The sequence below is a fragment of the Parambassis ranga genome, chromosome 18 (assembly GCF_900634625.1).
Source record: "Parambassis ranga chromosome 18, fParRan2.1, whole genome shotgun sequence".
Taxonomy (NCBI): Eukaryota; Metazoa; Chordata; class Actinopteri; family Ambassidae; genus Parambassis; species Parambassis ranga.
Window position 1 is genome coordinate 3458551 of NC_041038.1, and position 25000 is coordinate 3483550.

Here is a 25000-nt window from a genome sequence, read left to right on the forward strand (position 1 = left end):
AAAGGTCATGTCAAGCCATTTTCATAAAAGCTCATTAACTTTTATTTGCTCAAAAAGATGTCTGTGTAATTAGAATAACAGAGATTGAGCTAATGAAATTACAATAAACAGTGGTGGTGTGGAACCAAAAAATAATAACACAGAGCGTGCGCATGTCTGAGACTTAATTGCACATTATTGGCAGGTGACCTTTGAAGGAGACTGAGGTAGATCCCCAGGTCTGTTTTACACAGCGTAGGTTTACTTTATGTGTATCTGTAGCATACGTGTGTAATCCTTGTGTTCCCTGAATGTTTAGGCATACAGCATTCTATTATGTGTGTGTGTGTCTATGTGACATAATGATATAGTAACTAAGAGGTGTTTTTATTGCGGCCTCATACCTTCATTCATTCATAAGACCCATTATTACCTGCTGGTTAAGAAATGGAACTATATATTTTCAACAAATGCAAGTTTATCAAACTGACTTCCTCTACACCTGGTTCAATAAAGATGAGCAAAAGTAGATCGTGAAAGATAAATGATAGAAGTTCTATTCATAAGATTGGAAAATGTGTCCTTTTAATCAATTTGTTGGTATAATGTCTGTTGTTGACCTTCAGATTGAGCAGTTCATATTTGACACGAATTAGCACCAGAAAAAAAGAGTGATATGAATAGCACTGTATGGATTTGCTTCAAAGTCACATCAACAGCACTCGTGTGCAGTTTCAACCCCTCACCTTTCTAACCTGTGTGAAACCTGGCTTGATTCCACAGATATGAGGGAGATTTGTCAGTTTCCCTGTTTGTTCACTGTGTGTGCTGATAGCCTGGCAGCATGTTTGTTTGTTTATTCCCTGTCTAGGTCAAAGCAAATGCCCTTACCCTTCTTCTCTGCCTCTCCATTCTTTCACAAGGCATATGAATAGAAGTCTCTGAACTCATACAGACGCTGTTGTTCTGACCTTTTAAGAGAACTATATGTGTTGTAAGTTAATGTCACAACATTCAATTCTCAGATCTGGCGCACATTGTCTCCTGACACTATGGGTTGTATCAGATGGTGGCTGGACTCAAAAATTGGATGTTCTTTCCCAGTTGCTGAAGCTACATCAGGCAACATATTTGGGTAAAGGTTTATTTACCAAAAAAAATTAAAACAAATAAAATAACATTTAGAAAGATGTAGATGACAGTACTTCAGTTGTGTATGATCACCAATGTTTGGCCGTTATGGTAAAAGGAAATAGATTTTCTCTCAAATTAAAAGTCAGAGTAAAACAAGCTAGGGCTGGGCAATTAACTCAAACCCTCCAACCTCTAACAGACGTGATCTACTCATGTCGGTTATTTTGGTTATTACTCTTCTGTGCTGTCCCCTAGAGTAAAAAAAAATAAATAAAATGCTGTGTAAAGCTTGTTACATACCCCAGAGAACAGATAAATATGTTCGTATTCCTGAGGTAGCAAGAACAAAAACAAACTTTTCATACTTCACCAGAAACGTGTGCAGAACTCCTCGTACGGCCTTCCTACTGCACACAGGTTTTGAAGACGTTTCTCCGCTGAACAACAGCAGAAGCAGCAGTTTAGGTCAACATGTTTGAAGCAGAGATATTTGGGAAAACAAGCAAAACCGTGAAACCCCAAATAGTAGCAACATCTTCCTCCTCCTCCAGTTCAAACATGTTCACCTCAGGAACACAAACAGATTTCTCTGTTCTTGTGGAGTATGTAACAAGTCTTATGACTCCTCCTCCTTCATCTAGTCTGTGTTCACTCAAAGCGCTGCCATGACCAGGATCATATAAAAAAAAAGAGAAAAAAGATTTAATAAAAACAGTAAAAATAATCGTTTATTAATGGTTAGCGAGGAAAAAGGTTCAATTAATCAAAATATTGATTTTAAGTAAGCCCTAAAACGAGCCAAAGAAACAAACACTCTTTGTAATACAACAAAACAGGAGAAAATGGCAGTGGAAATTACACTTTACCATTTCATTTATAAGGACTGAGGTCTTAACTAACACTAACAAGAGTCTCACAATCCATCGCGCTTTCTTTAAAAAGTGGTTTGAAGGCCGAGGACAGCACTGACACTGCTCTCATGTGCTGTCAGCAGGCTGCTAGGGAACAGAGAATTTAAGACAGGCCAGATCCATGCAGCCAGCCAAACCACAAGAGACCTGTAGATGTACACTTCAAAGATCCTGGCATGCACAGAGATGGTTACACATGACACAGTGGAAACAATGTTAATGGTAAATAAAGCCAAGGAAATAACGCACTGATTTTTGTTACAAACAAGACATTGAATAACTAACGAGGAGCTCAGTCTGTTTAACCAGTTTCAGATGTAAAATCTTGTCTAGGACAAACTAAGATAATGTAGGTCAGAACAGACTCATATTCCCACATGTCCTGTACTGTATAAGACACACACAGAGTATTGATTTGCTGTCACCACCTTGAGGTAGCAGTTGTGCTGTCTTCCAAAAAAAAAAAAAAACTTCCAGAAGTTTTTACTTTCTGAATCTGTGTTTTCACAAAGGTAGCAGCATTTTGTACATCAATGACTTAAACACGCATTGGCACCTGGCAAGGCTGTTAAAACTGTGAAGTAATTGTTGTGACAATTGGAATTTTTTGTTGATTTTGATTTTATGTGGGGATGAGGTGTGTTTTGTCTGCGTGCGCAAAGGGGCCACATTCTCTACATCCTGCAGACTTCTTTTCTATACCTAGCTGAACTCTGGCTTGTGATTCCACAGATAAGATTGAGATTTCTTCCCTGTTTGATCTGAACTCTCACACAGAAAAAAATCATAATTCACATTTTAGCAAGAATCATGCAGCCCTCTGGCAACTAGCAAGGCAAGGATAGAAAACAGAAGTACACTTAACTTAACAGATGAATGATTATACTTGCATGTTAGGAAAAGTTGGCACAAAACAGCTTATTAGAAATTTTTTTTTCTTCATTTGTTTGCTGTAGTAAATGACAAAATACTTTCCCAACCCAGAGGAAAAATGATAGGTGTGCTCTGCATCAAAGCTGTGGAGAAACAAATCGATACTGCTCTGTTGATACAGAAAGCAAGAAATAAAACAGAAATTGCAGCTCACCTGTGTTCATAAGCTTTGGCTCTTTCTTTTGCAAACAAAAGTTTTTCTTTAATTTTTGCACTGTGTACTTTTCTATTTTAGAATCCCTTCGTCCATGTAATCTAGGGGCATGCTACTCAGCACCTCGGGGCCACATAAGGCAGTTCCAGACAAAGTCACATTAGCTTCTCTTGACCTTACAGCTGTAATCGGCTCTGGGGAGAGGCAGGTGCTTGGTGTTTTTTGCTAGGGTTTCATGCTCAACATTAATAGTTTTGCAAACTTGTTGCAAGGATGCTAACATTACAGCTTGACTTGCCAAGAGATTACAGCATAAGCAGTTCACTCACAATACAACCCCACAGAACTGCACTGCATTCAACCATGCTGAAGACTTTTTTGTGGTTTTACGATACTGTTGGGATTTAAAGAGCCTGTACCTGGGAGTCATCACAAAAACAAATATTGAGCTGATGTACCCCGTAGAGGCACAGACTCCAAGAGTATCCTGAAAGTTTGAGACGCTATCATTATAATAGGCACATAATGTTTTAATGAGTCGAAATCAGGTAGTATACAACTTTGTTTTATTGTCAGTTTAAAGCTTGTTGTCTTTGCAGGCACAGGGCAGAATCCTGTGCAAGCTTATACTTCTATATATTTAGCTACAATGTCTTTAGAGTGAGGCCTTTCTCCACATACAGAACATTATTTGGCAGCTTTCTGTTCTTTTTAGAAATCCCCAACAATATCAGCCATGTTGTAAGATTGGGCAGGCGGGCTAGCTCAATCCTAACTCAATCGAGGATCATCAACAATTGTCACTAAATCAGCCCCTTTAGTCTTTAGCTTCTCTTTCAATTCATTACAAGTGAATGGGCTTTTATTGGCGTGACCATTTTAACAGGGACTCAGGGAGTGTGTGGAAGCTTGTAAGGCTGGATCGACACAGGCAATTTATGAGGGGATCGACAGTCGACTTGAGGCCAAAACCAGCACAAAACAAACAGAGCCAGTGAGAGAGGCTGAGCGATTAAGAGATTTGTCAGCCCCATCCCCACCCCCCTTCTTTCCAGTGTTCCTCCTTTTTTATTGTCCTTTAGTGTTTTTTTTCCTCAGCTTTATGTGCTGCTCCACTCCCTTCTATCTGGATGCTGTCTTTTTTTTTTTTTTTTCATTCTTCCCAACAAACTTTAAGATGTCCTCCACTGACACTGATACTCAAACTCTGTGATCCCATCCATTGTCTTTCAATATTCAAATGTAAAGCTCAGCATAGACCCTACTATGTGAATCAGCCCCAAAACATCTGACAGTTTTTGTTTCACCTTTTTATTATGCATACATGCTTGCATTTACATATTTATCTAACCGTGTTCTATTACCTGATTTTGGTGATGTTTTGCAAGTAGGACTAAAACCACCATCATTGTAAGGTCCATGGAGACTGAGTCTAAGCGTCTACATGCTGAGTAGATATCCTTGGTTTTTTAAGGTCTCCTTGACTTCATCCTTTGAGTGACTCAAGGGGTTATAAGTGAAATCAGCCAATTTTGTCAAAGTTTTTCATGTAGGCCTGGAAAATATTTGAATCTGTGTATTTTCCTGACTTGGAGTAGTATAGCGTGACTGATCAATGACATGATTAACAAAAAAGAATACAAGAAAGATTACATAACAATAACAGTGGCAAAGTACTGCTGTTGATGGCAACAAAGTCATAAAATAACACTTTCACATTAAGGTGACTTTATAATAATTTGCCAGACTTTGTAATTTTGACAATTTTGTGGAAGGCATGGTGTAAATGTGATACTACTGTTAGAATGGCTGTGATAGCATGTGGACTGTCTTTGGTCTATCTTCCAAACAAATTAAATGCATTTCTGAAGGTCATAGATGGGATATCAGAAATCCACAGCGCCTTGTACTTGTTGAAATGATCTTGCGGCTATTCTGGAATTGTCTGTCGTCTGTTGCCACAGCAATTGTACTATAAACATAAGGGAAACAAAAGTTAGTTACATTGCATCTTAGAATTCATTTTTTTTCCTCCGTGACTTACATATTTTATCTGTGGTTTTCCACTCAGTGCTCCTCCCTTAAACAGTCGTCTTTGCTCGCATTCTGCTTCTAATTTCACATATGCGATAAGCTGTCTGCCAAGGCTTCTTACATCTCCTATCGCTCTCACCCCCCACCCACACTTGCTCCCCCTGCTCCTCTCCCACTCCTCTCTTTTCCCATTATCTCCCCTCACTCCCATCTCCTCTGTCTTCCTAGCTTTGCAAAGATAAGATTTGGTCTCCCAAGTGAGTTCTTGGTGTCGATATTAATGTGCTGCTATCATCGATGAACTGTCAGACCACCTCCTCCCATTCTGCACCATTCCTCTCCTGACCTTCCTGCAGCAATCATACAATAAGATTTTTATGACACATTAACCCCCTAACCACTACTTTCATGTCATTAGGCTGCAATACTGACGAATGCAAACTTTTACAAAAGAATGTCATGTAGATTTGTAATGCCTCACAGTAGGTTTGTCTATGACTAAAACATACTGTGAGAGTGCCATAGTGGAGACTTTTGAGTATTGATTTTTTTAAATTTTGAAATACTACATACAATAATAATAATGAGTACACTGGAGGCAATGCGGGTAAAGTGCCTTGCCCAAGTACACACAACAATGTCTAGGGAGGAGTTGGGATCAAACCACCAACCTTTCGGTTATTGGACAACCCTGCTTTACCACTGAGCCGCTGCTGTCCTTTTTTATGTATTGCATAGCACATTGGAAGATACTGTATTTGCTAATTGGGTTCATTTAGACTTCAGTATTCCAAATTTAACGTCACACATTACATTTTCTAAAACAGTTACTGTGAAAATTACAATGACTGTAATTATCTCATGGCCATGCTGCCAATTTTAAGTTTACATGTTACATATGACTACACAGGGTTTAATCGATTGAGATATTAATAAAATATTAATATAATCATCATTAATAAAATGATTTATTGTTACTTGAAATGTATTCATTAAACAACAAATCTAGCAGGCAAACATGATAAATAATCATTAGATCATAAAAAAAGCCCATAAGAAGAACTATTTAAAACATTAGTCCACTTTTGGGTATGTAGGCAAGAAAGATGTCAAAGATGTAAACGTGTCGTTGTTTACAGTGGTTGGGTTGAATTGCTTCCAGTTAACAGTAAGTGACAGCAATGAGGATTCAAAGCCTTTTATTGAACCACACAGCACCAAAAGTATGTGTATTTTTAGCTCTGGTGGCCCTTGTGGGAACCAAACCTAAAACATCAGCACCATTTCATTTAGATTCTGTCTTTACAGCTACACATAGAATCTGCTTTGCAGAGTGCCTTCGCCATAGGGGTAAAGACTTGAGATGCTCACACTACAGGGTGAAATGCCACTCCAGTACTTGGGGGTTCAAATGATGTCGATTGACTTTCTTTGCCCCAGTCATGTAAGAGCATGAATGAAACTGAAAAGGTAAAACCTTTTAGTGTGTGGCAGTTACACCTACAGTTAATGTCTAATCACTGTAGGTGTCTTGGCAAGTGGTTTCAAATTGGCAATAAAAAGTGCCATGATGATGACACCATTTCTCCTTTTAGACAAGTTTTGCAGCCACTGCTTGTTAGTCTACTCAATTCTTGCTTTATTAAATGCCCGGTGTAAGTCTCTGTGAGAGAAAATTGCTTGGTTTAATTAGAAAACGTATGTGTTTTCACTCAGTTACATAAACTCTCACAGTGTTTTGAGCGCCATATAGTAATATATCTTTTATATTATCTTTAATATACACTGCATAGTTATTTAGTGGGTGTACTATAGATAATTGGGGCTAGTTAGAGAAATTTCAGCACATAAACTGCAGGAAGGTAATACATTTTCAGGACATAAATTCTGATGAAAGAAAAAAATCTCTCCAGCAAACATAATGCAACCTGGTCTCTTTGTATTGTATTGTTTGTTAAATCATCTAACCCTTGTTTTAGTCATTTGGAAGAAGTAATCTGTCAGAGGATTTGATAGCAGGGAACAAAGAAACATGATTTCTCCATGTTATTTGATGAGTTCATGATCAGAGAGATTTCAGGAGCAATTGAGGCAAAGCTCTTTTAGGTCACCTTGAACAGAGATTACAGTACAAGGACTCGTTTTTAAATTTTAATTTGTAAAATCAGATTTGTCTTCTGTACAGCTGTATGCTAAATTGTCTAAATTTATGGAGAAAAAAAATCTTCTTTTTAGTTAGGTGATATGCCATGAATGTCAGTTTGTAGTTTCAGCCCTTTGTAATCAAAGCGGCACTGTACTGGAGTTAATTTGAGTTGCATTATGTATCAACGTTTAGCAGCAAGGGAGAAACTCACTATTTTAGGGTGCAGAGATGTACTGCTGACAGTTCACTTAAAAGAACAGAATTCCAGAAGTCATGTTGTGTTTTTGAAGATGTAGTTTAGTGCTCACTTTTTCTTTACTGGTCGACCTACTTAATATGCGCAACTGTTGTTTCCACCTACACATACAACCTGCTGCGTTGTGTGGGGATTGTCAAAACCACTTTAAGAGATGCAGGTTATCACTGACTGATGGAGAACTATAGCTATATGTAAAGAAAGTTGTGTATACACTTCTAGACTATATAGGATCTTTATGCTTGATGTAAGTGTAATCAACTTGATTGACAACAGTTCTATTTCCTTCTATAGTCACTTATGACTGTAAAGTAGTTCCTTCATTTGCCATGCAAAATGTTTAAACATTAAAATGCTTCTTGTCTGCTTTTAAATGAATCTTTTAGTTAACTAAGCACTAGTCATCATTTCAGGATTTAATTGTAGGGACATGTGAATGATATAATCATAATACTGATTTCAATGGAGGTTAAAATCAAATGTAGTTAAATTTAGTGAAAAATGAGCCAAATCAAATCATTCACTAGACTCTTATGTTTGCCAGGCTCTAATGGACAGACCAGCACTTGAACAGTAAAGATACACTCACTCACTCACTCGGGCCAAACAACAAGACCATTATTGGAAGTATCTCATGCCTAGTTAACCCGCATCTTATTTGAACTGTTTGAAAAGAAGTTCAGTAGTACTATACATTTTTAACAAGTCCCTGTGGTTCTGTTTTAAAAAATAAGATTAAAGCAATCAATCTGTTGGCTGTTTTACAGCTCATGTGTAGTGGGTCTATTTATTAGCTTCATTGAAATAATGAGCCTCCTGTTACACTGTAAAGGAAGGTATGTTCTTCTTTTCTTCTTCACTCACTGTTTAATCACAGAGCCTATTTCTGACTGTTTTACTTCTCTCTGACCTTGTCATAGTTGAGTTTAACCCTGTTTAAGGGCTGAGATAAATGTCATCCATTGTCTTTACCTCGTCCTCTAACGCTCCGTGCTGTGACGACGTTGGCAGAAGTGCACCCCTCCTTATTTCTCATGTTAATACCTTTTCATGACCTCTATCTTTGAAATCTGCTTTTGCATTATGAGTCAGCATTCTGCGAAGTTACACTAGACATCTCTTTGTGATGTTTCAAGAGACGACAGATAAAGAGTAGGTGTGTGGGATTGTCTGAGAAATGGGCTATTACACGTCAGCAGTACGTCCAAAACAGTCCAAGGCAAATGCACATAAACACTTTTTTTATCCTGCCATATTTCTTATTAATTGTTGCATCATTTTAGAAAGTAATCCCAGACAATGATATTGACTAAAACACCTAACACCACACTATAAACACCTAATTTACCTTAAACAGTACCTTGTCAAATATTGCTTTAGTACAAGCCAGAAAACCTCCATACATGTGTTTAAAGTTGCATCACTGTAATCCCCTCCATTTGACCCTCGTTCTCTCCTTCCCCACATGACTAAATGGGAAGTCCTGTATGATTTCTAGTTATTATCTGGATAAAAAAAGCCTCACTTATATTTGTACAATTGTTGTCGTGTTTGGCCTTTTGCTGTCGAGATTAGTTGTGAAATTTGTCCATGTCTTGAGGATTAACTTGTCACATGGAGAGACAATTCTTTGTTCTAATAAAAGGAAATGGCTGCAGAAAATCTATGTACACACGTTTCTATCTGTTAGCCTGTCTCTGTACTTGAACTCTTAGTAAGTATTGTAGTAATTTTTTCTTTGTGCCTCTCATGTCCAACAGCCTCAGATGTAAAGGGCTTTTGTTTTTCCGTTTTTAGAAATGGCCATTCTCTGACTGACACACTGCCAGCCAAATAGAATCACTTATATGACTGCAAACCATTATTTTACATGGTTGCAGTCTTCTAAGTGATTCTATTTGGCATGGCAGTGTGTCACTCAGAATACAAAATAGAATCACTTAGAAGACTGCAACATTGTAAAATCAAGGTTTGCATTTAAAGTTTGAAGGAAAAGGCTGCAAAGCAGACCACAGGCATTTGGGTAAAGAAAAACCTTTTAAAAAATGTACAATACACAGTGCTCCATTGACATATGTAGGTTTACAGTAAAATGTTGCACTGTGTGCTGCTCCAAAATTCATTCTCATTTGTAATTGGACACATTTAAGCAACAGAGCGCAAGCTGGATACATTGTAGCTGCAAACAAGTAAAAACATTAGCTAATCCAACCATTTTATGCATAGTTAGACATGCTTGGTCTTAGGGGTGGGCGATATGGCAAAGATTTTATATCACGATTCTTTAATGATAAAATCACGATCTCGATTTTATCACGATTTGTTTTTACATTGACACTAATTTGCATGTTTCTGTGTAAATGACTTCAGGTAGCCTACTCTGTCACCTCTCAACAACTATCAGTAGATTTTAAAGGCAAACAACAACTCTGATAATGTGCACTCAGTATTAGTTTTCAATAAGCATGAAAATTTAAATAACTTATAGAACAAAATTAAGTTTTATTTCAAATAGGTTAAAAAGAAGACTAATGTAGTTCTGTAAAGTATTATTCAACAGTCATTTAAACAGAGTGAAGTGTGCCTCCTAAGGTTAAACAATAAATACAGTATGGAGACTTAAGTAACTTAGAAGACGCGCCGCTGCTGCCGGCAGAAACAGTACCGAACATAAAGGTGGAGTTCATTTTAGGGACCAGTTCCTCCGTTCTCTTTTCGTTTTCAGCCGTAGCTTCCTAACAGGGAGGCTGTCATTAGCTGGTCGTGTTCACATTAAGCGCACTGAGAGTTGGACGAGTGAAAAAACTCATGCTTCTGCGCGAACATAGAACTGCAATTTATAGAACGTGCTCTATGGACGATAAAACGATCTGTCCGCTCTGGTAGATCGCCGATACGTTAAAATCCTTCACGATCATTTATCGTCAAATCGCACAGCCCTACTTGGTCTGAATATATTTAACATGTTTGATGTCTGCACTGCCCCAAAATGTGTTCAGAGAATTGTTTAGTTTATAACTTTACTGTGCTGTATATAATTTTAAACTCTCTTTAAAACTGAACTTCCTTTTTGCTGTCTCCTCAAGAATTCAGTAGTATACATTTCACAGATGTCATTGCAGTGCTCTTGCACTGAATTGCATTTCATTGCAAGGTATTATTGTTTTGTACTTTCAACAACAGGATGGTGCAGTACTCTGTCCCTTTGTATTTTTCTCAGTTGAGGTGGTGATGAAATACAAAAACTGATGTCATTACTTTCATATACGTGGAGCTGAAAATTAATATTTTACAGTATTATAATATACTTAAATAATTATCCTGGTAATGGCAATTATGTTGGTGTTATGATTAAATACAAATTACTTTGTGCTCATTCGTGCCCTTATCCAACCAACAGTTAATTGTGCTTCCTTGATGTTGAAGGAAATGGGAGAATAGTGATAGAGGAGGTTGTTTTTCATTGCAGGCATGCTTTTTCTCCCCTTGGTAAATCCTTTCGTTAGCTTGGTGAGGATTAGGTCTGGAAAGTCTCTCATTTGCCTCCAAAGCCCTCAGGGATTCATTGGTGAAGACATTCCGCTTCCAGCTGAATTTTACTTTGCTGTATGTTTATTTTTTATTGCAGCCCACATCTGATTTCTGCTCTCTTTTGTATTCTGTCTTTTTGATTAATTTAGACTTTTTTGTACTTTTGTTGCTGGAGGTACAGCACACTAATTTAGATAATCAGGAAAGAAACATCATATTTCACTGTCAATTTTAGTGTTTTGATTTTTTTTAATCCTGACTTGGGTATTAAAAAGGGAAGTTGTATTTATTCTAATCAGGAAATACAGAACCTTAGCAACAAGCCACATTTTTGACCTTTTAGAAATAATATGCAGATATACATTTGTCTTGTAAAGTGTTAAACATATTCCCAGGTGTTTTATAAAGTACACTAAAAAGACTGGCATCCCCGAAAAACTGAAAGCCTGAGGCCCTATAAGATACATCCTAATAGAAAATTGCAATGGGTGTTAAAGACTACAGGAAAGTATGATAAGAGACAAGCACAAGAGGGTAGAGTATATCCCAACAAGTGAGTTATTAACCTTTAGAATACGGCTGCCACAGTGTCAATGTTTTTACACAGCCATTGTGTCAAAATAATAAAATTCATGCATTTTTTTATTTAAACAAACAAACAAAAAATGATTTTTTTTTTACTCCAAGGTACTACATCCCCCTTTTTTATTCTTTCTTTTTCATTCATTAAGGCAGAGTTTCCCCTCTGTCAAGGAAAGTGGACTGAGGCAGTATGGAGCTGGGATTTGATATAGAGAAAGCGGGAGCACACAAAAAATAACTACAGGCACTATGTTTAGACATGAGTTTAAGAGAAAGGCAGAGTCATGGCTGGTGATGAAAAAAACAAACTCGACTTTACATCAAACATCTTTTGCCTCAGAATGGAGACAATGCATGAGGGTGCACAATCAAAGAAAGGATGATGGGCTATGATCAGAGATGAGAGAGAAGAAAGTCAGAGCCATGGCCAAGGATTACGTAAACAACTGCTACCCTACCTCAAACACATGCCTTTACCATGCTTAAGCTGGATAGATCCTCAGTCATTCAAGTCAGTGTGCTGGTATGCTCTCTACTGCTTAAATGCATCTGCAACAGTCTACACTAAATTGGAGGTCTTTCAGTAGTTACATGAAGTACAAGTGACTGCCTTGAACCATTGAACTTATTTCAGGTCAGGTTTGGGATGCATACTAAAAGAATCCCATATCTGATCAAGTCCCAGTCTCTTGGTCGTCCTTGAGGGTTGCTGTTGAATGGTTGGCCTCCATATGAATGTATGTTTATTGGATATCCAGGAGTTATTATTGTTAACCCAGTGGTTCCACTTACCTGTGACATTAAGGTCAGGGTCTTTTAAAATGCTTTCACAGGCCAATGGAAATACAGAATTTCTAATCAGATTTGGTTCATGCATGGGTGATGATTACACTGAAGACAATCTCTTTTCAGGAGCAATGCTGGTGTGTATTGGGAAATCTGGTTGACTTTTCAGCCCTGTTGACTCCCTAATGGTGCTTTTTCAGATTTTTAAATGGATTCTGTTATCATCAAATCTTAATGCTAAAAGCAACTTTAACTATGTGGGATTCTCAACATATGAACCATATATAAAAAATAGATTTGTTTTTTGCAGTTGTAAAATGCAGCATATTTTCACTTTGCTTGACCTCAGAGTTTTCCATAAATTGCATGCTTCTGTGACACAAATCCCTGTGAGGATACTGCATGCTGCTTCTGCTACTGCTGTATTCTACTTCTGCATTCTGACTAAAAAACAGTGCAAGGCAAACACATTGAACCAGTGCAGAGTCACATTAAAATATTATCGACCATGCTACAACTTAATACAGCAGCATCACATGAAGACCCAGGCCCAGCAGCCACAACAGCACATCAAAATGCCAAGTTCTCCACAGGGATGCCATGCCAAGCTGGAGGCTGTTTAACATTCTTGGGTAGCTTCTCATCTTCAACATGGGGTTTCTAGAGTGGCAGGCAGCTGCAGTTTCATTTTCTTGCATTACAGATTGGCCTCTGCTGCGAAAGGCTTGTTCTTTTAGGTAAAGTGTCCTGCTGGAGCCTGATCTTTCTGACTGCTGTATCATTAGGCTTGGAAAAAGTGTGTGAGAGTTGCTGTCTATCAGATGGCACTCCTTTCGTTTCAATCTTCCTGTTCACTCCTGTAGTAGTAAAGCTAATTTGCTTGTTGAAGGTTCCCTGCAGTCCTATTTGTCATCTCCTTGAGACATTACAGCAATATTAGTATTAGTGACATTATCTGCTGGATATGTTGTTTAGATTTTGTATTTAAAAAACAGATATTTAAAAATATTGTAACAGCTAAACCCATGTGTAACATCTGAGTCTAATTCTTTCCTTTTTTCTTCTCTTTTTTCTCTATTTCCATACATTCCCTTTGGATCCTGAAGCTGAAGAGTATGCTGTTGAAGGTAAGGCTGACGCTTTCCTCCTCAGGTCCTCTGATGGCTTCCCTTAATGCTTTCATGGATGCTGATGCTGGATGCTTGTTAAAGCTATGTGCCCTCCCTTTGTGGAGGGGCATTGTCAGTTTGGACTGCGGTTATAAGTGACTTCCAGGGGGGCTAAATTACAGTTGCTGAAAACAAAAAGCTGATGGATGTACAACCAAAATTTTCCTTTTTTAAAAATCTTTTTTTATTTGATTACGTCTTCTCTCACTCTTTGTTTTGATTGACGTTTATGTCTCTAGATACAGGAGTGTTGTATATTCATGCTTGTACACATGAAAAAATGTCAATGCAGCTTGACAACCTTGAGTCAGTTTAGCACTTAACAAGGTTTTGTTGAAGTTAACAAGACATGACGCGATTTGGAGATGCTGTCTTCCTGTCTTCCCTCCTGCTTCTGTCTTCTACGGAGGTGAACAAAGGCTACTGGTTGGGCCCCCTGAGGGACCTCATTAGCCCTTGGGCCAGGCACTAAGCCAGTGCTAGATGTAGCAGACTTTTTCAATAGATCAGCCACTTGTCTGCCTGCACTCCCCTCTGTATTTGAAGGGGCTCACCTACTGGTTGACTGAATCTCTGTCACTCAAATCAGACACGCAGATTGAGAAACAGACTTTTTAAATCTTTGCACTGATTGGCGAATTGATAGCATGGTTATTTCTCAGCATTATTTCAACAAAACTTGCTGACATCTAGTTAATTCCTATATTCAAGCCTCTTATAGTGGCTGCAAAATGACTGTAAAATGAAAATATTATATTATTTATAGATAATTTTATAAGAAAATCTGTGATCTCCAGAGAGGTTTGCAACTCCTGTGGCCTTCTGTTCATTTTTAACTGAGAAAACCAGATGGCCATGACTCTTTAGTTGACAATGATACAAATGAACCAAATATACTGGTGTATTTGTGCCAGGGTAATGTCACTTAGGCCTACCTTTTGCAGTATTAATATAGACATAAAATATGTCCTCCAGATATTTCTTGCACTGGACAAAGGCAAGTGCTGGTTAAGTATACTATTAATTATGTTGGTCCCAATGCAATTTCAAAAGAAAATCCTTGTGCAGTCTCTCCTTGTGCAGAGGTCTGGGTGTTTTCCTGAGCAATACTAAGTGTATCCCCTGCGTTTATATGGAATTTCAAAAAGTGTTCCAAGATTATTTTGACTCACAAACACACTCCAGGGTCAGAATACATAATACACATAGTATTCAATAACATGCATACTAAAACTAAAAAGTCATACATTGTTAATGGTAACACCTCAATTAATTTGTACTCTTCAGAGTCAAGTAGTTTAATTAAAAACAAGGAGCTGTGCTTCAAGTTGCCAATGTGTTGTGTATCAACAAGACAGCTCAATAGATTTATTTAATGGCCCATTGTCTCTTATACTAAATTCCGAGGGTTACTGCATTTTGTTCTCTTCTATTTTTAGCGTTTCTCTGTGACCGCATTTGGTCTAATTAGTGTTGGTGACCATGTGTTCAAAGGTTGGTTGAGATTGATGATGCAGAGATATATTCAAGGCCCCAGAGAGGCCTGTGCCCCTGGAAGGTGGCTGGTGGCCCTCGCTCTTACACTGTAGGTCTTCGATTGATGATGTGATCGCGACACTGACCTGTTTTTACCAGCCAGCCATCTACGCTTTGCCATCTGTGTACAGATAGCCAAGCATCTCCTCTCCCTGGAGGATTACTTGTGTGATGTATAGTTTCATTATGTAAGCACAGGTTTAGCTCATATTCTACTGTAGCGGTGTTGTCGCAGTTGGTAAAGAAAGGAAAATAAAGCTGAAGGCAGTGGTAATCTGAAATTATTTAAAAACAAAAAGTTATTCTAAAGGTGATGGATCTGTTGTGGAAATGTAGTTATGCGTCTTTAAGTCTACATTGAACACTTAATTAACTTCTGTGTTCTATGAATGAATGAATGAATGAGTATGAATGTGCAAAAATATAAATGTGAGAAAAACCCCTGATTAAAGACCTCTCTGGTCAAGGAGTAGTTTAAAAAAGGAGCAAACCAGTAAATCCAAAAGCTATAAAACTATGTGCCATATTTAATTTTTCTCTCAGTGATTGTCTGACAGACCATGTCCATGGCCATGAACATGGCTGAGAGAAAAACGGCTCATATACACATGGACAGTAACAGATCAAATCTGCTGCCGGCCTCAGAGACTGGCTGCTTGATTTAGTGACCTGATGCTTGTTTGGGTGTTCTGTGCTACCCACACTGATCTTAATCAATCTGATCAAGGCTAATGATCTTTTCTCTCTGAGCCATGCAGACCTCCAACTTAATCTAATCCTCAGGGAAGGGAAATAACTATCCCCCCACAATTTGATGTTGGCCAGAGATACAGGATTATAGATTTGAGTGGGGCATGTAGTTATAAGAGATTACTTTGGATCATCCAGACCAGATTATGGATTTTGTTCAGGAGAAATAAAACAAAACATTAGACCAAAACTTTAATGTTTTTAGATGTGTGTGTGTGTCTGGGCAACAGGAGAAAACACAGAATAAAGTAAATATTAAATGTAATGATGTCATTGTGGTATTAACCTAGATTTATTATGTCTTCTAGACCAAATAATGCTTGTACATGATCCATATTAAGGTTCCAAGTGATTATGTTATGTTTAATACCAATGGTTGCAGTAACATTGCAATAGCAACTAAACAATAAAGTATAGAGATAATTTATTTTTTACAAAACTACTAATGTTTGAATAAAATGCATTTTTACCTTCTAAATATGTGTTAGCACAGGGTGATATCTGTCCATACATTGCAATCAATAAAGCTTACGTTTGCAGTTTTTATTGAATTCACAAGAGATTTGCATTGTTCAAACAAAGCTATTGATTTTGGGTAATTGCTGGCCAGCTTCTTGCTCACAAGCAGTCAAAAGAATAGACTGCAAATAAAAAGACAGCCATAGTCACAGTAATGTCATTGACAGGAAATAGTAAGGGGTTAGGATGGGATAAATGGTGTCTGTCACTTAAGAAATGGCTCAAGAACCTTTAGACAGTAGGATGCCTTGATGTCTCCTTCTGTCCAGCCTCAGCCAGATGTTGCAGTGAGATAAACCCTTCTCAGGTCCTGTAGGAGACAAAGTCCAGCCATGCCTGTTCTCACAAGATGTTAATTTCAGGCCACACAAAGCTTTTTGTGCTTTGTGATAACTGAGTCTTAAGGGATGGAGTGGGCATCCCCTTGTGAACAACTCCAGATGCTTCACCGTCAACATGCAAGACCTTAGACAGCACTGTGTGCTGTGATGGAGAGAATGGATTGGGCAATGCATGACCTGCAGCTCTGCCATTATATTGTCTTAGCTTTTGTTTGTGTGTGTGTGTGTGAGAGAAGAAAAACATTATGCATGCTGGAGCTCTGCTTCAAGATATTTTGCTCTATATATTTAAACAATATATCCACCATATATGGTGTTGGTAATTAATTGACTTTCTAATCATGGTGGTTTTCATAGGGCCTTGCTAAACAGTCCTCCCAGTTAGATGTCTTGAATATCAATATTTTCAGTTCAACTGCTCTGAGTAGCTGACAGGCTGCAGCATTGTTTTTACTGTACACTTTGAAATGACATGACGACCATTATTTCACCTTGTTCATTTTTTAGCCCCTTTAAACTCTTTAGACTCTTGTATAAATTCACCCACTGCATCTTCAGCACTTGGACAGAAGGAATTTCAAATCTTTTTTTAACTATTTTTTTCTGTTGCTAGAATGAATATTCTCTTCACCTTAGCCTGTTTCTTTTGATATAGAAAAATAAAGCATGTCTTCTCAGTATATTCCAGTGGGTGCTGGGGTTATGGAGTATTTGGAGTTTATGTTGTTTTTTTATGCTTTATTTAGTTGTCTGGTTAATTTATGCCCAGTCAGGAAGACTGTCTTAGCAATCCTTCTTCATTCATGATCCCTTCCTGTATTTCTACACCTGTCTTTACCTTTATCCAAATTCAATCCATCTGTTATTTGTTTTTGTTTTGCTTCCTGCAGTACTCTGTACACTTTAGATCTCCCACTCTGTGCTTGTCTACCCTTTACCCTGTTTAAAATAAGGAGAGGAAGTTATAGAATTTAGCCTAAAAGAGTATTGATGAAATGTCTCTGTAGGAAGTTCTGGCACCAAGATTTACTGGCATGTTGAATGCTACATATAGTGGATTAGAGCTGTATTAGAATCTGCCATGTAATGCACTTCGGTGTTGTTTTTCAAGATTAAGATGTCATGTGTTGTGCTCTCTTGCAACTCAGAGGTAGTATGACATCTATAAACTACAATGAATGATTTCAATAGCAAACTGCCTATTCTTCGTGGTGAACTATTTTTGCAGTTTTCTAAATAACAAAGCCTGTGATGTAGAGAAGATTGAAGCAAGGCGTCTGGACTTGTAGAGTTTTCTTGAAGACGTTTTGCTGCTCGTCCAGCAGCTTCATCAGTTCTAACTGTTTGGTGGGGAAACATGTTTATATGTGGTTACAGACCTATGTGATTGGGTCTGGGTAAAAAACTGTGACCTTGGTTCTCCAATATAAAATCTGTAAATGGATTGTTAATCTTAAAATATCTAGAAAGGGTACTATGTCAAGATTGCAGCATTGTAGCAAATATTGTAACTGTAAGGCTTGGTTTTTGTTCTCTTAAAAGAATAAAATGTTTGACATTGATATAAGGAGTCATAGTACCTCAAAGTTAAGTCGGTGTGATTAACATGCCAGAATTATACTGGTGTCAGTGTGCAGTTTAAGGGAACAGATGAAAGTGGATAATGTAATTATTAACCTGAGCACCTCTGTAATTTCTGCTCCTTTAAACCTTCAAAGAGAGCTTTGTCAAAATGCAGCATGAACTGAGGCTTATATCAGAACAGGTTTATTAGTTATGTATAGGTACAACCTGTGTGTATGTGTGCGTTTGTGCGCATGCTTAGACTGTCCTGGCATTCTGCCTGCAATATGTGTACAAGCTGACACTTTCCTATTTTCCACCTGACACCAACTGTCACTTTTATAACCAGATTGTTCCACTGCTGAAGTCAACTGTCACTGCCGCATTTTTTTTTATTCTTTCAACACACAACTTATTATTTTCAGAATGTTAGAACATTCCTGTTGTAGCCACAGCCTTTTCTGAATTCAATTAGGCCATGAAATGCCACTGACTGCAAAGCTATAGTCTATGTTGACCAGGTGACACTGGGAGATTGCTTTTGAGCACAGCCCAGTGGAAAGTCCATCTCCTGCCCATCCCCCAGCAGAGAGCAAGAACTAACAGAATAAAACACTTTCCATCTGTCTACCAAACAAAAAAGTTGAGGTTAGTAGTTACTACCACATTTTCCCAACAAGGTAACCGGTTCTTTTGTGCAGGGCATCTGTGTGACTCATGTACGTACAGTGGTGTGTTTCCCATCACTTTAAAATTGTATAAGTCCCAAACCTTCAGGTAATTCTGTCAATCCAATACAAACGCTGATGCATGGAAGTTTGTTTCAGCTGTCCACTTCAGGGCTCAGGCTTGTATTTGATGTCCAACCTTAATTTATCAGGCCCGCACGTTATGAATGAATGGCTGTGGGTGACGGTGTAAGAGAAATTGTCTGGGAAAATTGAGATCAATAGTGCTGGTGCAATGAATGAGAGTGACCAATAAAACAAGGGAAATGGGGAATTGAGCTATTCTTCCCTCATCCCTGTCTCACTATCATAATGGGAAAATCGTAACACATGAGTGAGCTTTTTTTGCCACTGAGGACCTCCCTTGACTTTAATGTAAAATGATACTTTTGGGATACAGAGGGGGATCTCTTTTTGTTTTTGCTTTATCATCCTTTCAGTTCCTTCATCTCATTATCATTTATTGTCAGTTTTACCATTCTTATTTTGCCATTTTGAGTTCACATTTTGTGAAGATTTACTTTCTTGGCAGTGGGATAGAGACAGGATTCCCCGCTTTTTTCCATTGTTAGTGTGGCCTAACCACTGTGATGAGTTGTTATCAGAAACACCATAAATTTGTTCAGCAGCTGCCAAAAAGCCTCACTCCCTACAGCTTTTATTTATTTATTTGTTGCTTCTCAAACTCCCAGGACCAGAGAGAGGGAGCTGTAATGCCACAGACCCTCAGTGCTCAGGCCTGGCATGCTTGATTTCTCATGTGATCACTGGGAGGAGGAAAGTAGAAATGAATGGTGTAAAGGTAAGGACAAGGGTTAAGGAAGATGAAGGAAATGGATCAAAAGGGAAAAGGAAGATATATGTGTAGATTTAAAGAAAATAAAAAATGTGACACAAGCTACAGTCAGAAGGTTGAGGAAAATCTCAAAAGCTAAGGCATCAAAGCAGCTGGCTGTTTCAGTGGAAGGTGACATGGCCTAGATACTTCACTAGGATTCACTGTTAATAACTGTTCAGCTAGACCAAATGTCAATTACACCATGCGGCCTTTCAGTCCTAAATATGTATGTTGGGAGGGGAGAAGAAGTCTGCAACACCAGTACTAATGGTGACTGTCAGTGTATTAAAGTTGGTGGTGTGTACTATTGTGTATAGACAAGATTGTTTAAGACATCAGTTGTGCGAGTTAAAAATGTGGAGAGAAAGGGGTAAACCAGTCCTGTTACAACAGATGATTACTGGGTTTATACTCTAGACTACTGTAGACCTTTAAATCAACAACTTGATTTCGGCACCATGACATTACCAGGAAACTGAAAGACAGTTTTATTTTCATGGCTTGACAGATGGCAATTAATGAAACTGACCCAATCCCCAGAACTTTTTACAGTTGTGCAAAACCCAAACTATATCTGTATCACTCTATAATAGTTTAAGTAATGTTGCCTGCCACACCTGTGTGTGTGTGACTCAAAGATAGTGTTCCTGTATGTGCAGGGCCCAGATTAAGTTGTCTCAGGAGCTGTGAGTGGTCCCAGACAAGCTGATCAATGTAGGGCCAGCTTGTAGATAATAAAGTGGTTAGGTCTCCCCCGATGCCTTTAATTGAACAAGTGTTGCTGGCTCGGCCCATCTGGACAGAAAGCATCATGGGAATTGGATGTTTTTTGTGTTCATTGTGGTCTGACTGGCTGGTAAAAATTAATAACTTTGGAGCGATGATCCTGTGGATGACTTGGGGGCAGAAGCAACTAAGCTAAATGTTTGCCAATTGTATTGGTCTTCCTGCATATTGTGAAAACTGGATTTTTTTATTGAAAATGTTGCTCTATATTTGGTTCTCTGCCACTTCATTTTAACAAGTTTCCAATGCTTTTTTTCTCAGTCCTTTCTGCTTTGTGTGCTCTCTCTTGAGATTAGAGAGACTCTCTCACAGGATGAAAAATTAGTCTAATTTTCTTCGTGTCTCTTCGTTTTATCCAGTTTTTGTAGAACCAGTTCAGAACCAGAGTAGGTGGATCATACTGCAAGCTGTTTAAACTGAGACCAGATACTGCCTGTTCAACTAAAAGTGAGCTTCTTCTGTCAGTCACAACTAAGCCAACAGGTGTGTCAGAACGCGCTGTTGCCCTAGTTCCCCAACATATGAAAGTAGCTCTCAATAGTGTGTAAAAGCACTTTTTTTAACATCCAAAGGCATGACCACAAACTGCCAAAGGATATTGATTCTCTGTGCAGAAACAATCAGTTCGTCAATGTATGAGTTTGTTTGTGTGTTTTACCTTTTAGGTTCTTGCCACCGTCAAAAGTCCTGTTGCAAAATTTGCAGGCACTAGAGAGTGCCAGCTGAACATTTCAACGCCTTAAGCGAGTGGCCCAGTCGAATAAGATAAGGTCAGAACTCCACTTCTGATTTAGAGGATACAGAGCAGCTCCCATCTGGACACCGACAAAAGCAGCCTTCCTCTTCTCTGTAAGCCAAGTCAATGAGGAGACCTTCTACCTGTCTTGTTCACTGTTTCTCCTTTCCGTCAGCTAGAGCCCCTATGCACTATTCATAAACTTGGGCAGAGGGTTGTCTGACCTTTTTGCTGAAATGTTAGGGCAAATTAGTTGTCAGAGTAGTGGACGTGGCAACCATGCTAAGCCCCAAGCTCCAGTCCCATATAGCTCCAGCCCACTACTTGCCTTTTTATAGTGTACATGCCCTTTCTTCTGCTGTAACACAAGTCTATTCAGTATATTCACTGCAAACAAGAGAATTGTTGTGATGCACACACTTGGATATGTTCACCAAAAATTCCAGCAGCTGGTTCTGAAAGTTTTCCTTTCAGGTAAACTGTAGGTCAGTCCTTTGAGTAAAAGTGGATTTGAAAAATTCTGTATGGCACATTCCTTGTGAATCAGAGGCCTAATTCAGTCTATACATCGCAAATTCTTGAATTACTATCACCCACTTTTACTCTGAATATAGAGCAGCTTATAATGAGCCCAAAAGCAAGCAGCACCCTTTTAAAGCAGAGTAAACACTAAGCTTTCTGAGCCACTGGCCCCATGAGTCTACGCATATTCATTTTCTTATGTAATGACTTTTTAAAATAAACACCACTGCATTCAGCAAGCTTTTAGTTATTCCTGCATAGTAATTAGCTACTCATGACTGTTCTTTGTGTATGTGTAACTGCCTGATGCACTTTTTCACAACACTAAAACAGAGTCTGGTTACTTGGGAAGAAGCAGATTTAAACTCAAGGAGGTAACAGATTGGTACAGTCTTACATTGTGCCTTCATATGTTTGTCGCTGGTTTTTATTTTTCTTATCTAGGAAAGGAGAGGACAGGCCAGTGATGTGACACTGGTGAAGCTTTGTTACACTTACATTGTTTTTCTTAGCTTTATTATAATACTGTAGTTACCTACTCTGACTCATCAATACAGCCAGGTTCTCTTTCCACATTTACTTCTGGTCAAATCTGGTCTTATTTCCAGTATTCCCTTTACTTGCTAATTTGTCCTCTCTATGAACTTGATCTTATCTTGTGGTTCCGTGTTATACTTGATCTCTACTCCCTATAGACCCTTTGCTTTTACTTTCTGACCTTAGCCTGACACTAGTTCTGTCTTTTGAAGACAAGCGAAGATCAAGTGTGAATTAAGGGGTTAGACACTCTGACGATACAGTTTTTTCCCTGTCTGTGGTTCATGTTTGTCTATGCTCTCTGGGTCGATGAGTCCTGCATGCTAAACCAGTGCAGTAATTGGGTGTGTGCCTGTTTGCAGCTAGCTCCAGCTCATCGTTCAGCTTGAGAGGAAATCTATGGGAGGGTGATAAACATATTGCTAAGTAAGGGGATTGTAGGCCAGTGAGTGTCATTGTGCTCAGCTCAGTGTGTACTCAGGATGACAGGACTGGATGTGGGCAAACGCACATCCAACATCACCTGAGGTCAGCTTCTCGTCACTGTGGCAGCGTGTAGTAACATTATAAATGTGTAAAGATGAGAATGCATATATATATTTTTTTTCTCTCCCTACAATATAATATATATAATTTTATAGTATATATATATATATTTAAACACCAGTCGGCCAAAATAATTAGTTTGTCCAAATCTAAGTAGAGTTTCGCAGTTTATAACAGGATCGTCCCTTCCCTCTACTTTTTAAATGGCCAGCAGGAAAAAAAATGACAGAAAAGCATTCACAAAACAACCAAGCAGTTACAGTTGCCATATCACATCCCGCCTGCCCTTGCTGTTTACTGAAAGTCACGATTAAGTACCATGATGGAAAGCATCAACATCTATTTCATCCATATTTGATGAGTGAATGTCTCCCTCCCATTATACACAACAGGGAGAAGCTGTAATCAACATTCACACACACTGTGAATAATTATTTACCCAGATAATGGCTGTGTTTATGAGAACAAAAAAAGGTTTATTTTTATTCATGCACAGTTTTTTTCTTCCTATGATAAAGAGAACTCTGATTAGGTAATAGCATGACTGATTTCCTCGTCCTTATTATTTAGCTTGTTCGGGCTGCCTCCTGATCTGTCAACTAATAATATTAGCCACCTTCACAGAAAAACCTTTGTCGTTACTGAAACAACAGAACCACAATAAACTTATCAAAGACTTGGCATGCTGCCATTTTGTCATAATAATATCTCTTACTGACTGATCTAGTGTCTCTAATGCACTTTGCTTTGCATTGATTCAGCAGAGGCTAGATTATGGCTGCAGTGATTTTAATGGCATATCAAACCTTTGATTTTTTTTTTATTGAGCTACACCCTTCTTCTATACTATAGCACCATATTAAAGAGAAAGGGAATTCACAGATGAGGTCAGCACAGAGGGCTACACATAAAGGGGAAAGAAATGACCCCTATGCATCAGAATAGCCATTTAAAAATTGACATTTGTGACTTTAGTTGATTATTGTGTTGAGATGGGGTCACATTTCATACTCAGTTGTAAAGCTACTTTTCAGGTACAGCTAAAATGAATGCAGTGTAATAGAACAATTATGGAATAAACCCTTTCATTATGAAGGTTAGAATGTTCAGTTTTGTTGAGTCTGCTTGTGAGAGGTTGCAGTTTAGCCCTTGAAACCAAGCTCTGAAAAATGTTCAGTGACATTCAATTAGTAGTCACAAAGCACCACACAGTAAAGTTCAAAATCAAATAATGAAGTGATGCCATGCTTCTTCAACCCACTGTATATAACCCTGTTCAGTGCTGTTTATATATAGATATGCAGCTCTCTGTATGTAGGAGTACCAGCAAGAAGAAAGGCAACGCAAAGGGTTTAGAACAAGTTGTTGCTCTAAGTAATTAGCATAAATGTAGCAGCTACAAGTCCTGGTTTCTCAGAATGTCAGCTGCTATTTTAACAAATTCATATTGATCCTTTTTCCTTGTAGCATCGATCCCATTTTTAAACAGAACAGGAAGGACACTTTGTGCTCCACTTAAAAAGTGCTTCTTCATTTTGTTTGTCTTTTACATTATACTCTACTCTATCTCAGCGTTGTGTAATAAAAGGACCACAGTGGCAATGGTTCAACACTGACTTTCTCTTGGCAGTTTTCTGTAAGCATCTTATAATATAGTTGTGTTAACGTAAAGTCAAGACAGCTGTTGACTGAGCTGAAAATGTTGTAGCTTGCCTGGACGTTTGCAGAAATAACTTTTTTTTTTAACAAAAATATATGTAATGAACAAATCAGACAGCCACACTCACCATTAGTCTGCTAAGCAACCCCAGTGACCCTGGTGCATCCAATTTACCTGATATTTACTGCCACAACAATTCTTAATGGGAGATGGAAGACACAAATGTGATATCTTGTTATTGCAATTCCGCTGCTTAATTATTATCACCATTTGACCTCCAGGGGGACTGTGTTGATTTACTTATCATAACTGGCCATTACAGT

The 25000-nt window shown here is 38.3% G+C and overlaps 1 protein-coding gene across 1 annotated transcript in view; it reads left to right on the forward strand.

Moving 5' to 3' along the window:
• The window catches only part of nrxn2b (neurexin 2b), a 437176-nt gene that overhangs the window by 16537 nt on the left and 395639 nt on the right, over nt 1-25000 (forward strand). Inside the window, exon 2 of the mRNA XM_028428850.1 lies at nt 13553-13573. Within this exon, the coding sequence (XP_028284651.1) occupies nt 13553-13573 (21 nt within the window). The remainder of the gene's footprint in view (nt 1-13552; nt 13574-25000) is intronic.